Source organism: Neovison vison, chromosome 3 (assembly GCF_020171115.1).
Source record: "Neovison vison isolate M4711 chromosome 3, ASM_NN_V1, whole genome shotgun sequence".
Classification (NCBI taxonomy): Eukaryota; Metazoa; Chordata; class Mammalia; order Carnivora; family Mustelidae; genus Neogale; species Neogale vison.
In genome coordinates, this window is record NC_058093.1 from 83,462,175 (window position 1) to 83,479,405 (window position 17,231).

At 35.6% G+C, this 17,231-nt stretch overlaps 1 protein-coding gene across 2 annotated transcripts in view; it reads right to left on the reverse strand.

The window, feature by feature from the left end:
- ACVR2A (activin A receptor type 2A) overlaps positions 1-17,231 on the reverse strand; it is an 84,634-nt gene that overhangs the window by 23,174 nt on the left and 44,229 nt on the right. For both annotated transcript variants that reach the window (XM_044242521.1, XM_044242520.1), the window contains exons 2-4: positions 9,148-9,355; positions 5,525-5,634; positions 5,173-5,327 (exon numbers count right to left, since the gene is read on the reverse strand). In XM_044242521.1, the coding sequence (XP_044098456.1) occupies positions 5,173-5,327; positions 5,525-5,634; positions 9,148-9,355 (473 nt within the window). The remainder of the gene's footprint in view (positions 1-5,172; positions 5,328-5,524; positions 5,635-9,147; positions 9,356-17,231) is intronic.

Consider the following 17,231-nt stretch of genomic DNA (forward strand, 5'->3'; position numbering starts at 1 on the left):
TTGATTCACCGGCACTAGAAAAACCAGTTTGTGTTCAGTTTACTCACTGCAGGTTACAAGAGCAAATTCCTACATGTGGAAAGACAGTTTCAGCACAGATAAAAGAAAAGGACCTACAGGATGCAAATTAAAAAGATGCTTCAAGCTTGTGATTCCAGAAAGAACTGAATACTGGCTTTGTCTTATGAAAGCCTGGAATACTTCAACTTATTTTACCCTAAAGAAATATGGCCTATAGATTTATCTTAAAACTAAGCCCTAAAGCTCCTTATTAAATGAATCCCTGGACATGTTGCATTATTATCTCAATATAACTCTAAATGCAACAAAGTCAAATTTGGCAATTCATCACTTATAGAACAGTTATACGCACAAACACTATGTAAATACAGCAGTGACTACAATACGCAGCTGGTCTTCAGGGAGTTTACAGTCAAGTGGGAGACTGGACCATGCACACAAATGACTAGAGCCTCTCTCAACTGGGGTTATTCATCTGACTTAACACAAGACAAACTGACTTCAGCACTATTTTCTCAATTCTTTCAAGGACAGTACATAACTAATATTATTCTAGAGGCATATGAGGGATATGCCTCTAGAATATGAGAGGAAAGAAAAGGTAAATGTATTGAAGTATGGAAGCCCCATGTCATACTCTCAATTTTGTATTCTTTGCTGTGGAGCACTGAACGCCCTCAAATATTTTTAAAAACAGAAGCAACACAATCAGACATGTAAAATGCTTTTCTACAGCAATAGTACAGATAGAGAGAAAGAGAAGACCAGCTATGAGATTACAGAAATAATCTCAGCCTCAGATGTAATAATGCCCTGAACTACAACAGGATCAAGAAGGGTGAAAAAGTGAATGAATAGGACTTGCTAAATGACAGGGCCAAAAAAGCAGCGGTTGTCTCCCAGGCTTTCATTGAGGGTGACGGGGAAGATAGTGTTAAGAGATGTAATAGTTATAGGTTATAAAGAAAGAAGAATGGCTTCAATTTAAAAGAAAAAAAAATTATTTTCCATGCCTCGAACTATGCTAGATTTGAGAATTAATATTCTTTACTGGTTACTAAGAACCATAAGACCAGATTTTAAAGCATGTATATCCTTAAATCATGCCTTCACAATAAAATACTACACCAGAAGAAATTCTATCTTGGGGGTCTTAGAAAGAATCCCACAATTTAGCTGTCAGAACCAGCTTAGTAAGGAGATATATGTGGGTATCTCTTGTCTTCCAGGATTCCATAAGACTGATTTTTTATCCCCCAATGAGAATAAAAGACTGAAATCAGACCAAAGAATGATCACAGTATACCTAACTTCGGCTTGCTCTGTGACATTCACTATAAATTCTCTTCAAGTATAGTTCTTATTGTAGGAACGACCTGTCAATGAGATATTATCACAATGAGACTAATGTCATGTAAGAGAGAAGTTAATTCACAAACCAGTCTTTGCCAAAGCTTTAAGGAAAAGTTGCCTAAGAAAGGAAGGAAAAATTTCTTATCGCTCTAAGTGTTTGAAGATTTGGAGGAAAAATGTTTCAGAAATCCATAAGAATATAAGATCTTTTTCTAACCAGTCTTGGAATTAAGCTTTGAACATGGGGACATGAATATGGAGTGAAATACAGAAATCACCTTAAGACTTCAAATGTATGACTCCCTTACTATCTTGTTTTAACCATCTTTTATCACGTTTTAACTAACCTATCCCTCGTAAAAGTCTTGAGTAACTAGTAGGGACTGGCACTCTCAACTCAGCTGCACAGGAGTCCTTACCTACAACCCAATCATGCTGAAAAAGGTGCTAAAAATTTTTTTAATGAAAAACACATGAATATGTCCTTGTACATATCCATGACTTCCTTTATTGTCCTTGGTGAGATAATGAAATATTGTTGCTCATTTTAGTGGTCAAACTTTTCAACATCCAAAACAGGGAAATAAATTGGCCTAATGATTTTGAAATGGCAGGGATGTTTACCGAATTATCTAAAACACCAGAGACATCAGCTTTCTAGGAAAAAAAAAAAAAAAGAGGCAGAACAGCATAAGCAGGATGAAGAGCAAAGCTTTAGTATTGGAGTCCTTGATTCAGATTGCAGCTTTGACACTTGTGATCTTTTCTAGGTCTCAATTTCTTTATCTATAAAATGGAAATTAAAACTACATAAACAACGCTGTGAGGTAAAACGAAATCAGTGCTTTTCACTCCTGGCTGGTCACCACAATCACCCTGAAAACCTATCAGAAACATAACACTCCATACTTACAGGGCTGTGGCCCACAAGTATTTTATAACAAATTCTAAAGATGAGCCTTATATGCCAGTCACAATTGAGAAATCATTGGGAAAAAATTATCTATTTTATGTTTTTACATATTCTTATAAACTTATTATGTGTGACTTACCAGTACCCTAGTACACTGTAAGTGTTCAAATAAATGCTTGCTGTTATTATCAATAATTATTTTGAAATTGGAGATAAAACTGGGCATTTTGTAACAAGATGGGCACCAGGCGGTTGCAGAACTACTATGTATAAACCTCTCACCAAGAATGATACTTAAAACATGACACTATACAGTTTGAGACACAGTGAGAGATGACATAAATGAAGTTTCAAATTGAAGACAACCCCTCTTCTAAAACACAGTTTATGACAGAAAGAAAACCTAGTTGGGCATTTTTTATATTTTTCCTAACAAAGCTTGACCATTCTAAATCATTCCATCATAAAACTTTAAATCTAATTTTTATTTTTCAGTAATTCATACAATGTACGCAAAATTTACCACAGAGCAATTCGGGTGCTAAATAAATGTGTACAATGACATTAACATGGCAGCAAATATCTAAAATCCACAGAAATGGGGCATTCATTGAAGATTCCTATTTCTCAGTTATTTATGAATAATAATTGCATCGTTCCATTTTAAAAGTCTAAACCCCTTGGTGATGCAACATGGGGGCTTAAGTGGGTAGGAGAAGAATAAATGAAACAAGATGGGATTGGGAGGGAGACAAATCATAAGTGACTCTTAATCTCACAAAACAAACTGAGGGTTGCTGGGGGGAGGGGGATTGGGAGAAAGGGGGTGGGGTTATGGACATTGGGGAGGGTATGTGCTTGGTGAGTGCTGTGAAGTGTGTAAACCTGGCGATTCACAGACCTGTACCCCTGGGGATAAAAATATATGTTTATAAAAAATAAAAAAAATTATTAAAAAAAAAAAGTCTAAACCCTTGAATTAATTAGCATTTCTAAATAAAGTGGCCTCATATATAGGATACCGAGCCCTTTAAAAAAAGCCCAACCAGGGACGCCTGGGTGGCTCAGTTGGTTGGGCAGCTGCCTTCGGCTCAGGTCATGATCCCAGCGTCCTGGGATCGAGTCCCACATCGGGCTCCTTGCTTGGCAGGGAGCCTGCTTCTCCCTCTGCCTCTGCCTGCCATTCTGTATGCCTGTGCTTGCTCTCTCTCCATCTCTCTCTCTCTGACAAATAAATAAAATCTTAAAAAAAAAAAAAGCCCAACCATATCTCTGTGCCATTATAAAAATATCAATATTATAAGAATACATTATTATTTTTAAAGTTCTATTAGAAAACAACAAATCTGTTTTTAAATTTAGTTTCCAGTTTGTTTCTTTCATAAAACAAACTAGGGTAAATTCAGACACACTCTAACTACTAAACACTCTCTCTTCTAAATACAGAAATAAAAGAAAAAATAGTTTCCACCAAAAGAAGATAAGGGGGAGTCTACAGCTATTCAAACTACATATATTTATTAGGCACTAAAATTTTTATTTTTAAAACACTTTCACAGATAATTTTTAATAAATCTACAATTTAATTACTAATGTTTAAAAGTTATAATATTTCAGCTGTACAAAACTGTGTTTACCTACTTTATGAATAAGATACTTTACCTTTGGGTTCCATATACACATCTTATGAAGATTACGTGGATCACTAATCTAATGCTAACAGATTGCTGCAAGTACTGAGAAAGAAGTATGTTATGTAAATAAAGCTTACAGAGAAGAAGTTGTTTTGGTCATTAAATTATAGGACTCTACCATTCTTCTATCATGTTTTAACCATTAATCCTAGTGGTATTAGAGAAACAAAGTTAAACCAAGAGATCCAGAAGGCCAAGGTAATCTGATCTTAAGAGTTAAAAGAAACAGGTAAAAACTAGAGTTTAAAGATGTCTCAAAGTATAACTACAGTTTTCAACTCTCCTCAGCCTGCAGAATATTAACTACTTATATTAAAAGAGCTTGTAAACCACTGTACCAGTGCCAACTGTCTACATGATAGGAAGAATGAGGAAAATAACATGAATTTAATCTGATTACCCACCACAACCACATTTTCAGGTATATTCAGAGTCAGGAGAGGGAGAATTAGGGGCATTAAAAAAGTTTTTGGTCTTAATATAAAAAAAAAAAAAAAAAAAGCTTTTAGTCTTCAGTACACACTTGATCTGCTGCAAAGCAAAACAAAAACAAAAAACCCCAAACAAAAACAAAAAAACAAAACAAAACAACACTTGGAACTACCAAAGTAAATGATGACAAAAACTACTCATCTGCAGCTCTTACCAAAAACATTTTTTGGATATACTTTCCTAATGCCTCTGTGAAACCTCTCTTTTCCACACTTTCTTGATTACCATACTAAAGCCCTCCCTATGGTTAAAAGGATAATTTGGCAAGTAGGATAAACAAAGGATATTTGGCAAGCCTGAAAATGGCACAAAAATTAAGGAATGGAAGAAAGAATAGAGGGGAAAGAATGTGAAAGAAAAGAAGGGAAAGTGATCATAACCACCCCTTCTCCACCATCAATTACTTCTCAAGAAACTAAGCAGGGAGAATCTCACACCTGAAAGTCCTACAATGACAATAAAACTGTCCAAAGAACATAATACCCTTTATTCTACTTTACCTCAACTCCTAAGTGAGAGAAGTTTAGGATATATCAAGTTAGTAAGTTTGGAAACTTAGCCATATATGCCATAACAATAAACATTCAAAAAGTAACACCAAAAGAAAATGATTCATAATAACCCAGTGGATTTCCCCACAGTAATATTTCTTTAAAATATACAACTCAAAACAGCACAAAGTACAAGAAAATAACTTACTTGAGTTGGAACAAGTACAGGAGGATAGGCCATCTTATGATGTCTATACACCCAAAATGCACAAATAACAATCCCCGCAATTAACATAAGTGGCACCAAGGAATACAGCAATATGTTGTAATAGGGTGGCTTAGGTGTAACTGGGTTTGAAGTCGCTGTGGAAAATAGAAGGAAAAAAACAATTAAGATTTGGTCTACAAAACTGCACAATAAGTATTTATTATAGTATCAAATCTTAGAGGAGAAAAATGAGAGTAGGAGAAGGTAGGAATAAATTATTACATCAACACAAATATTCTTTGTTTTCAGTGTACTAGTTGAACAGACCTATGTGTTTTCCCTGTGAACTTACGCTGTGTGACTTCCATCTCCGGAAAATAAGAAAACCTTTCGTTACACATATTGCCCTCACAGCAACAAAAATACACTTCAGGGCTGTCTTTTTTTTCTATACAATCAGTCCTATAAACAAACAAAAAGAGAAATCATTAAAATCAACATTAAACTGAATCTGTAGTGAGTGTTTTTCTAAAATTCTTCTCAGAGATAAAATAATGAAAACGTTATTCATAGTCAATTTCAAGATTTTTTATTAATAACCAGTGATCAATTCTTAAAAGCCAAAAATGGGGCGCCTGGGTGGCTCAGTAGGTTAAAGGGCTGCCCTTCGCCTCAGGTCATGATCCCAGAGTCCTGGGATCAAGCCCCGCATCGGGCTCCCTGCTCAGTGGGGAGTCTTCTTCTCCCTCACCCTCTGTTGTTCTGCTTTATGCTCTCTTGCACTCTGTCAAATAAATTTAAAAAAAAAAAAATTAAATTTTAAAAAGCCAAAAACGTTCCAGTAATCCTGTTACTAAATTTCATTAAAAAAACAAAACAAACAAAAAAACCCAGCTGCTCCCATAGCAATCATATGAGCTCCATGAGACCACAGCTTTAATTTCGTTTTTAACAATCAATCTAAGGCAATCATCTTTTTTTTTTTTTTAATTATTAGAAAAGCATGAAAAGGAACATAAAGCCAATGAAGAAATTTGGTTTATGAGTGCTTTCTTTTACAGGAAATATACCTTTCCCATTGCATGAATACAAAAACTGAACACTATAAATAAAACTATGTGTGTGTGTACACACCAATACATATATACATATAAATATACACAAACAAAATGATGCAAGTGCCTCTCATGGCAGAACCTATCTCAACATCAGAGACCCAAGCTAGGTTTGGGAATTGAAGAGTGTTATTTTTTGCAGTAGATTTAAATGTGCTAAAAAAAATGAACAGGGTTAAGATAACCAACAAGTAGAGAACATCATGTAACAAAATACAGAACCTAATAACTCAAAACCTGATATGAGTTAGGTGACTGGGAGCTGAGGAAATAGGGATTTAATTGCTAGAACAAACCCTAGTCAGCTGCTAATAAGACACAGCTATACCTATTAAAAAAAAAAAAAAATCAAACCTTTAAACACTGCTAATGAACATCAGGTGAATTTAAAGATCTATCTTACAAACACACGGCAAACTTTTGTGATGGCTGTTAGAATAATAAGGTTAAATTTAAAATGGGAAGCTTAAGAAATTTCAGGGAGAAGACTATTTTAACAAAATCAAAGATTAAAATTAAATCTATACCAATATCTATTTAGTAGAAAGTAAAAAACAACTGAAAGTGAAATCTTAAGTCATAAAAATGTATAAATTTAAGTGTTTAATATTAAGAATCATGCCTCAAATTATAGGAGGTAAAAATGATTAAGTACCTAGTTTAATTAATTTAAAAAAGTACTTTTCACCATCCAATTTCACTCTTCTTTTTATCATTGTCTTTTCCTCCATACTTTGACCTTTCTTGAATCTTTTAACTATTCTTCAGGTGAGACAAATAGTTTTTACCACAAAAAGAACAAGGATCCCTGGTTTCAACTAATTAATAAGAAATAATTTGGATAAAGACTTTCCCCCCAAATTCTTCCTACCGCTTTTTTAATTTTTTTTTTTTTTTTTTTGGTAGATAAAGCTGAAATAATACCACATTAATTTCAGGTATACAACATAGTGTTTTCATATCTGTATATACTGTGAAATGATCACAATAAACTAGTTAATATCAAATATCATACACAGTTACAAATTTTTTTTCTTGTGATGAGAACTGTTAAGATCTACTTTCTTATCAGGGCATGTGGGTTACTCAGTCTGTTAAGCGTTTGACTCTGGATTTCAGCTCAGGTCATGATCTCAGGGTTGTGAGATGGAGCCCAGCTCTCTTACTCTCTCTGCCCCTCCCCAACTCCTTCTATAAAAGAAGAAAAAAAAAAATCTCCTCTCATCAATTCTCAAGCATACAATACAGTTTTATTAACTACAGCTGCCACGTTATACATCACAATCCCAGGACTTGTTTTATAACTGGAAGTTTGTACCTTTTGATCACCTTCAACCATTTCACCCAATCATCCACCCCCCCCCAACCCCTGGCCTCTGTATCTACGAGTTCTTTCTTTTTTTTTTTAAGACTACACTTATAAATGAGATCATACGATATTTGTCTTTCTCTATATGACTAACTTCACTTAGCATAACACCCTCGAGGTCTATCGATTTTTGTCTCAAATGTCAAGATTTCTCTTTTTAAAGGCTGAGCAATATTCCTGTGTGTGTGTGTACACATCACATTTCTTTATCCATTAACAGACACTCAGGTTCTTCCATATCTTGGCTATTATAAATAATGCTGCAATAAACATAGGGGTGTATGTATTTTTTTACAAGTTACTATTTTCATTTCCTTGATAAACAGCCAGAAGTGGAATTGCCAGATCAGAGAGTAGTTTTATTTTTAATTTTTTGAGGAACCTCCATCCTGTTTTCCTACTGACCCTACTTCCCTTTCATAATAACAGGTATCACTTGATGATCACCTCTATTAATAGAGAGGCTAAGAATCGGAAATCCAGCTAAAATGTGTAATTACAGAGAAAAAAATCCCTGGAAATTTCAGAGATTTAGAAGTATATCCTAAATACTACATATATACCTAAGATTTTAATTTCTAATGAAAAATTGAGAATTCAATTTTCATGGGCTTATTCTGCACATTTTGCTATTAACTACATATGGCTAATCAAGCACAGGTTAATGGTAATCAGTTAAAGCTCCTGAAAGTGGACAGGCAAGTATCCAGGGTTCCATGAGTATATCAGTATTTTCTGGCTCCAAAATGTCTGTTTATCTAGGACTTTGCAGCCTCTGCCAGTCATTAGCACCCACCCACAGTGGGAATCCTGTGGCCCAGGCAATTTAAGTGATCAGCCAAACATCTATGGGACTCCTTACAGAAGATCACAGTTAGTCAATAACATGCCTACTGTATTTTATTTCCAATACAGAATAAAACAATTTAAGCAAAATTTTCTAAATAAAATGTAGCTTTCTATAAGGACTCTGTTAGTACTGATGTCATTCCAAATATCAAGTTAAAATGTCTCTCAGAGGTAAAGAACAAAGGCCCACTTTGCAAGGAAAAAACAAACACAGTAAGATCAATTTCTTCCAGATACATAAAGAGGGAAACTAAAAGAAAATTAAATACTATTATGAAGCCTTACTTTCTTTGAGGATACAGGATAGATTTTCAAAAGACATACTTTTAAAGCAATTTTGAAAATCCCTTTTCCTCAAAACTGACATTAAAAATAGTTTATCATCCTAATAACATAGGGGAAAAAATGGTTCTATCTCACTACTTGGGTTCAAAGTGTATCAAAGATAAAATATAAACATGCCATATTTATCTTATTACTTTAAAACATGTATCTTGTCATTAGAACATGTTATAATGGTCTTCATAATCCCATCTTAAAAAAAATTTTAAGTGAAAATACATGCATTGGGCTTTCCCCCTTTAAAAAGGGAGTGGGGAGGATTATTCGACATTCTCATAAAAAAAGAAAAAGTTTCCTTACCTGTCATAACAGTTGATATCATCCAGCCAACAACCTTGCTTCACTATTTCAATGGAACCAGAAATATTCTTCCAGGTAGCAAAACAATGTCGCCTTTTATCTTTGTCACCGTAACAGGGTTCAACACCAGTTCGATTGGTTTTATCTCTTTCCCAATTAGCATTATAGAAAATACACTCCTGAGTTTCTGATCTACCAAGTATAGCACCTATAAAATAATGAAACAACTTAATATTAGCTGTATTGGCTCTTAAGAGATTCTCTCCCATTTACTGAGCTCAGATGTGCCTAAAACATCAGTAACTTTCTGTCTTCCCAGTGTTGTAACAATGGGTTTGTTTCTTCATCAATCTCTGTACTTGAAGTGTAACAAAAATAATAATGGAAAATGATCAAATATATCACAATATTTCTCTGAAAAAGGACAGTTTCATTTCATTTAAGAATGTCCTTGATGAAAAGCAGTAAAATTGTTAATTAAATCTTGACCTGGATAGATTTCTTTTCAATATCCTGTGTGACAAAATAGGAACTAAGCAAAAGCACTTCTACTGCATACTGAAGTACAACGATTGCCTCAAGAAAAAGCCTCTGCATGACTGAGTTGCGAATTAAACCAACCATGGTTATTCAGACTTGGGTATCTGACAGACATGTTCTCAAAAATGAACAAACCAAACCCATTACCTTCAAGAAAAACAACGGACAGTATGCAATGCCAGTGATAAAATTTGATCTTTTAAGAGAAAGAATTTTGGAAAATTTGCATACTTTCCCAATACTTAAAGAATTCTCTCATGAGGGGTGCCTGGGTGCCTTAGTCAGTTAAATGTCAGACTCTTGATTTTGTGTCAGGTCATGAGCTCAGGGTCATGAGATCAAGCCCTGCTTAGGGCTCTGCCCTGGGCATGGAGTCTGCTTAAGATTCTTCCTCCCGGGGCGCCTGGGTGGTTCAGTGGGTTAAAGCCTCTGCCTTCAGCTCAGGTCATGATCCCAGGGTCCTGGGATCGAGCCCCGCATCAGGCTCTCTGCTCTGCAGAGAGCCTGCTTTCTCCTCTCTCTCTGCCTGCCTCTCTGCCTACTTGTGATCTGTGAAATAAATAAATAAAATCTTAAAAAAAAAAAAAAAAGATTCTTTCTCCCCCTGTCCCTCATTCTACTCCCACTCGCATGTGCATGCATGAGCACACTCTCTCTTCAAAAAAAAAATCTCTCATGAGATCAGTGAAGATGTTAATACATGTAACTTTAAATACTGAATAATAAAATGTGCCAATAATTAGGTCTACGTAATTTCTTAAAAAAAAATGGGCAAAAGATTCAAAATAACATACTTTGCTGAAAAGATATGAATGGAAAACACTAACATGAAAGGATTCTCAGTATCATTAATCATTAGAGAAATACAAACTGAAATTCTAATACTGATTAAAATGGCTAAAACAAAAACAAGCTCAAATGTTGGCAAATATGTAAAGCAACTGGGACTTTCACATATTGGTGGCTGTAATGCAAAATGGTCCACCCACTTTGGAAAGCCAGTTTGACAGCTTCTTATAGTTAAACATACACCTACCATACTACCTACACAGCAATAGCATGCCTAGACATTTACCTAAGAAATAAAAACATACGTTCATGCAAAAATCTGTACATGATGCTTAGAATGGCTTTATTTACAATCAACCCCAAACTGGGAACAACTCAGTATCCAGTACTGCTAAGTGGATAAACAAACATCTATACAATAAAAAGAAATGAACTAGTGACAGCTGTACAACATGGATGAATCAGATACACATTATGCTATATGGGATTCCTTCTCTATGATATTCTGGAAACAGTGAAATTATGGAGACAAAACTCTGATCAGATGTTGCCAGAAGCTGGGAGTGAGGGGAGAGGACTGATAGCATAAAGCCATGAGAAAATTTTTCAGAGGGAGCAAAATATTCTACATAACTGTGGTCAGAGGGTATATGACTTATGGGTTAATCAAAAGTGACAGAATTATATTATAAAAAAAATTTATTCTATGTGAATTATACTTCAATAACTCTGGCCCCTCTCCCCTCAAAAAGCAAAAAATCTACCACTTGTTGAGTTTTGGTATAGTATCAAAGAAAAACATCCACAATCATCTAAAAACACATTTTTTCTAACGATATATATGTGCATGACCAGACTTCCTTCATATCAAAAGAACATATCCCAGGAGACTTAATGGAGAAAAAGATACAAGAATCCAATTGTCGGGGCGCATGGGTGACTCAGTGGGTTAAAGCCTCTGCCTTCGGCTCAGGTCATGATCCCAGGGTCCTGGGATTGAGCCCCACATCGGGCTCTCCGCTCAGCAGGGAGCCTGCTTCCTCCTCTCTCTCTGCCTGCCTCTCTGCCTACTTGTAATCTCTGTCTGTCAAATAAATAAATAAAATCTTAAAAAAAAAAAATCCAATTGTCTTCCACAATACAGTCATTAAAGAGATCTGCAAGGGGCGCCTGGGTGGCTCAGTGGGTTATGCCTCTGCCCATGGCTCAGGTCATGATCCCAGGGTGCTGGGATGGAGCCCCGCATCAGGCTCTCTGCTCAGTGGGGAGCCTGCTTCCTCCTCTCTCTCTGCCTGCCTCTCTGCCTACTTGTGATCTCTCTGTCCAATAAATAAATAAAATTAAAAAAAAAAAGAGATCTGCAAAAATTTCACTGATTTTTCTGTTTTAGAAAATATTTTTCACACAAATGTTCTTTTGTGAACATATAATGGATTACTGTTACTGTTAAATATTTTTAAATTCTGTCAATTTCTAATGTGATAAGGATAATAGATATAACCCCTATTTAAAAAAAAAAAAAAAAACACCTCTGGGGTTCTAAATTTTTAAAAGTCTTAAAGAAGTTGGAGACCAAAAAGTGTGAGAAATCGTTGCTGCTATACAATGTCCTAGTACACAGATGGAATTATAAGCTGCTAAAATCTGTGGCAGTATTAGTGCGATGTACTTTCTCTCAACTATGGAAGAAATAAAAGCAGGAGTGGATATATTATAAACTAAGGCTAGTAACTCCATGTTCTCTGTATTCTATTAAAAAGGGGGGGGCTGCTTGTACTATTTACCTGTATTAAAAAAAAAATAGCTATTTTCTAAGTTACTCCTTTTCAAAAACCTGTTGAAAATACTAGCAAAGTAAGTTCCCTCTTTTACTAAACAGCCCAAAAGCAATCATTCACTGTCACATTATTATCTTAAAACAAGGTATAGCCAACATTTTCTCTTTTAATTCAATTTAATTTTCTTTCAGTGTTCTAAAATTCATTGTTCATGCACCACACCCACTGCTCCATGCAATACGTGCCCTCCTTAATACCCACCACCAGGCTCACCCAACCCCCCACCCCTCTTTCCTCCAAAACCCTCAGTTTGTTTTCTCAGAGTCCACAGTCTCTCGTGGTTTGTCTCCCCCTCTGATTTCCCCCAACTCACTTCTCCTCTCCATCTCCCAATGTCTTCCATGTTATCCTTATGCTCCACAAGTAAGTGAAGCCATATGATAAACTTTTCTATAAAGGGCCAGATGGTAAATATTTTCGGCCTTGCAGACCACCTGGTTTCTGTCACAACTACTCCCTTCTGCCATTATAGCACAAAACCATCCATAGGACAGTATATAAATGAGCATGGTTATGTTTCAGTAAAACTTTACTTATACACAAAAAATGAAATTTCATGTAATTGTTACATATCACAAAATACTGGGTTTTTTTCAACCATTTAAACATGTAAAGATCATTCTTAGTTTACAGGCTATAAATCTGGCTCACAGGCTATGTGGTCAACTATCTCTTAAAACAATGTCCTAATTCCAATAGTCTAGCTAACCTCCCTTTTGTTTTATTTGTTTTTTGTTTTGTTAGGGACAGATCCTCTGTAAATTACTACTTGTGTAATTTGTGTTAAAAACTACTATCAAGGGGCACCTGGGTGGCTCAGTGGGTTAAGCCTCTGCCTTCAGCTTAGGTCATGATCCCAGGGTCCTGGGATCAAGCCCTGCATCGGGCTCTCTGCTCAGCGGTGAGCCTGCTTCCTCCTCTCTCTCTCTGCCTGCCTCTCTGCCTACTTATGATCTCTCTCCCTCTGTCAAATAAATAAAATCTTAAAAAAAAAAAAAAAAAAAAAACCACTATCAATGGGGAGCCTGGGTGGCTCAGTGGGTTAAGCTCTGCCTTCAGCTCAGGTCACGATCTTAGGGTCCTAGGATTGAGCCCCGCATCAGGCTCTCTGCTCAGCGGGAAGCCCGCTTCCCCCTCTCTCTCTGCCTGCCTCTCTCTGCCTACTTGTGATTTCTCTCTCTGTCAAATAAATAAATAAAAACTTTAAAAATACACCCCACTAACATTTTTAATTTCCAAAGATGTCACTGAAACACAGGAACACCATAATACCATTTAAACTAAACAAAACTGATAAAAATAAAATAAAATACTGCCTAGAGCAGAAATGCCAAGTAGATTTCGTCTTTGTTGTCACTTCCAATAATCTAACAGTAGCTGCCTGGAGTAGCATATGGAGAAGGATTTTGAAGTAAAAGGGTCTTGAAATTAGTATTTGCCACCTCCGTTCTAGAGAAAAGATAAACAAATGACCATTTCCTTGTTTAAAAAAAACTTTCTTCACTAAGTTTTAAAGGCAAACAAGACTTCAGCATGGTTTTCTAGATCTAGACTATCATTTGAAGGATATTTTCCAGAGACAGAAAGAAGACTGCTTATATAGAAAATTGTGGCAATCTCATCATCCCCTCCTCAAGCTGATTCTGTAATCAGTCTCTATTCCATATCACTAACTGAACACTAGATAATATGATAATTATAAAAATAAAAATTACACGTATTTTTATGTTCTTAAGTTTGCACTGTGACTTTAAAGGTGAAATTCTAGGGGCACCTGGGTGGCTCAGTTGGTTGGGTGACTGTCTTCAGCTCAGGTCATGATCCTGGAGTCCCAGGATCAAGTCCAGCATCGGGCTCCCTGTTTGACAGGGAGTCTGCTTCTCCCGCTGACCTTTCTCCACTTATGCTCTCACCCTCTCGTTCTCTCTCTCAAATAAATAAATAAAATCTTTATAAAAAAATTAAAAAATAAAAATTTTTTTAAAAGGTGAAATTCTAAAAAAAAGGGCAAAAGTTGCTTACATGTGTGAATTTTTAACAGCAACTTCCAATTTAAAATTTCCTGAAACTTAAAATTTCAGGAATTTGATAGAATAAAAAAGTTTATTCTATCAAAGTAATTCCAAATAGTTCATACTATTTTCAAAAGAAATAAACAGACATAAAAGGTTATGTGTTCATGGTTTAGTATGACGGTTCTTAACTAATTATGTAAAACAGAAGAATCCTCTATGTTTTCTCAAATTCCTGTTTGAGTGACATTTTAGCCCTGGGAATGAGTAACTGAAAAGTCTACGACAGGAGGGGTATATATCCAGAGAAAGTGAGTGAGTGAGTGAGTGAGTGTGTGTGCACGTGCGTGCATGCATGTGTGCAAGTACACACAAATGCGTTTTTTTCTTTCTGACAAAGACCCAGTGGTGATCAAATGTTCCTCCCTAGTTAAGTACCACTGGCTTATTAGATGTGAACTGAATTTGGAATTTAGTTCACAAACTGTGGCCTTCAGTAAATCACCAAAACTTTCATTACCCTGTTTCCACAACTGAATCAATTTCCATAATAATTTTGTAATTATTATTAATTATTTCATCATTTCATAATTCACATTTAGCCTAGTTATAGTAAATCACTTAAGTCTTTAGATAATAGTTCTAGTTCCAAAGTACTACTTATGCTTTAATGACTAGTACCATTTTTCCTGCCACTTTAAAAAAAAGGGGGGGGGGCAGCACACTGGATCTGAAATTTGGTAGAACATCTAATCATAAAATAGCCCTGTAAAAGTCCTATTTAAATCTAAAGTACCCCTTCTATGATGAAAAAGCTGATTTCACCTAAAGTGACTACATCTGAGGACAATGAGGATTTTATTTTTTTAACGTAGTAAATTTTAACCTGATACACCAACACTAATTTCACACACTCTCTTCCAGAAACAGAAAAGAAGTGACTATTTCAACTGATCTTATGAGGCCACTATTACCTTGATAACAAAAACAAAGCACAACAAGAGAAATACAGACCAATATTTCCTATCAACTTAGATGTTAAAGTCCTCAGCAAAATTTTAGCAAACAGAATCCAACAGTATATATTTTTTTAATTTTATTTTTTCAGTGTTCCAAGATTCATTGTTTATATACTACACGCAGTGCTCCAAGCAATACCTCCTTAATACCCACCACCAGGCTCATCTACCCTCTACCCCACTCCCTTCCCAAACCCTCAGTTTGTTTCTCAGAGTCCACAGTCTCTAATGCTTCATCTCCCCCTCCAAATTCCCCCAATTTACTTTTCCTTTCCTTCTCCTAATGTCCTCCATGTTATTCCTTATGCTCCTCAAGTAAGTATGATAACTGACTTTCTCTACTTGACTTATTTCTCTCAGCATAATCTCGCCCAGTCCCTTCCATGTTGATACAAAAGTTGAGTAACACCAAGTAGGATTTATTTCAGGTATATAAGGTTGGTTCAATATTCAAAACTCAATGCAATCTGCCAAATCAAGAAACTAAAAGACAAAAAATCATCAATCTATGAGTACACCAAGAATAGATGGGAACTTCCTCAAACTCACAAAAAGCACCTACAAAAACACCAACAGCTAACATCATAATGGCAAAAGACTAAATTCTTCACCTCTAAGATCAAAAACAAGGTAATGATGTCTGTTCACTACCTGAACACTCCACTGAAATTCTAGCTATTGCAGTAAGGCAAGAAGAAATTAAAGGCATATGAAATGAAAAAGAATATATAACTATTTCTATCTGCAGATGACATGACTGTCTTTGGAGAGAATCCCAAGGAATCTTCAAACAAAATATCAGAATGAGTTCAATAAGGTCACAGCACATAAGATCAATACACAAAAACTGCATTTCTATATACTAACAGTGAAGCAGTAGAAATGAAATTTAAAATATAATACCAGTGGGGCACCTGGGTAGCTCAGTCAGTTAAGCTTCTGGCTCTTGATTTTGTCTCAGGTCATAGTCTTGGGGTCCTGGGATCGACCCCGGCATCAGGCTCCCCAATCAGTGCAGAGTCTGCTTAGGATTCTTTCCCTTTACCCACTCTTCTTCCCCCTCTGTCCCTCCCCCGTCTTGCGCACACCTGCGTGCATTTGAGCGCACTCTCTCAAATAAATAAAATCATTTTTTTAAATGTAGTACCAGTTACCATTGCTCCTTAGATTATAAAATACCTAAGCTATAATCTGACAAAATGTATAAAATCTACGTGGTAAAAATTATAAAATGTTGACGAAAGAAAAAGACTTTAACTCTTGGAGAGACATACCATGATAATGTATAGGTTTAATCCAATTTATATCAAAATCCTATTAAATTTCCTTGTAGACATAAATGAACTTATTCTAAACGTTTTTGAAAAAGAATAAAGTGGGAAAATTCATGCTTACTGATGTTAAGTCTTACCATAAAGCTGAAGTATGACCAAGTGGTAATAGAGGTGGGACAGACACAGATCAATGGAACACAGAGAAAACCCAAAAATAGATCTACACAGATAAGCCTGATTAACTCTGGACAAATGAACAAAAGCAATTCTATAGAGCCGGAAAAGCCTTTTCAATAAATAGCGCTAGAGCAGTGGGAAATGATTAAAGCAACTATTTCTTTAATGCCCTCCCCTATATCTATCATCATTTTAATAGTTCCTAAAAGTCCAGCTCTTGCAAAAAAGCCTCCTAGGCTAAATCTCACATGACAATTTTCATGTTTTCTCAAGGTAGATATAACAAAATCCTAGAAGTCCTTTAATATAAAAGAACTACTCCTTCCCCAAAATGTACACCACTTGCAATCCAACATACAATGTATTCCTTTACATTTAATTACCATTTTTGATCATTGCCTATATACATTCATTTACATGTCAGAATGACCGTGG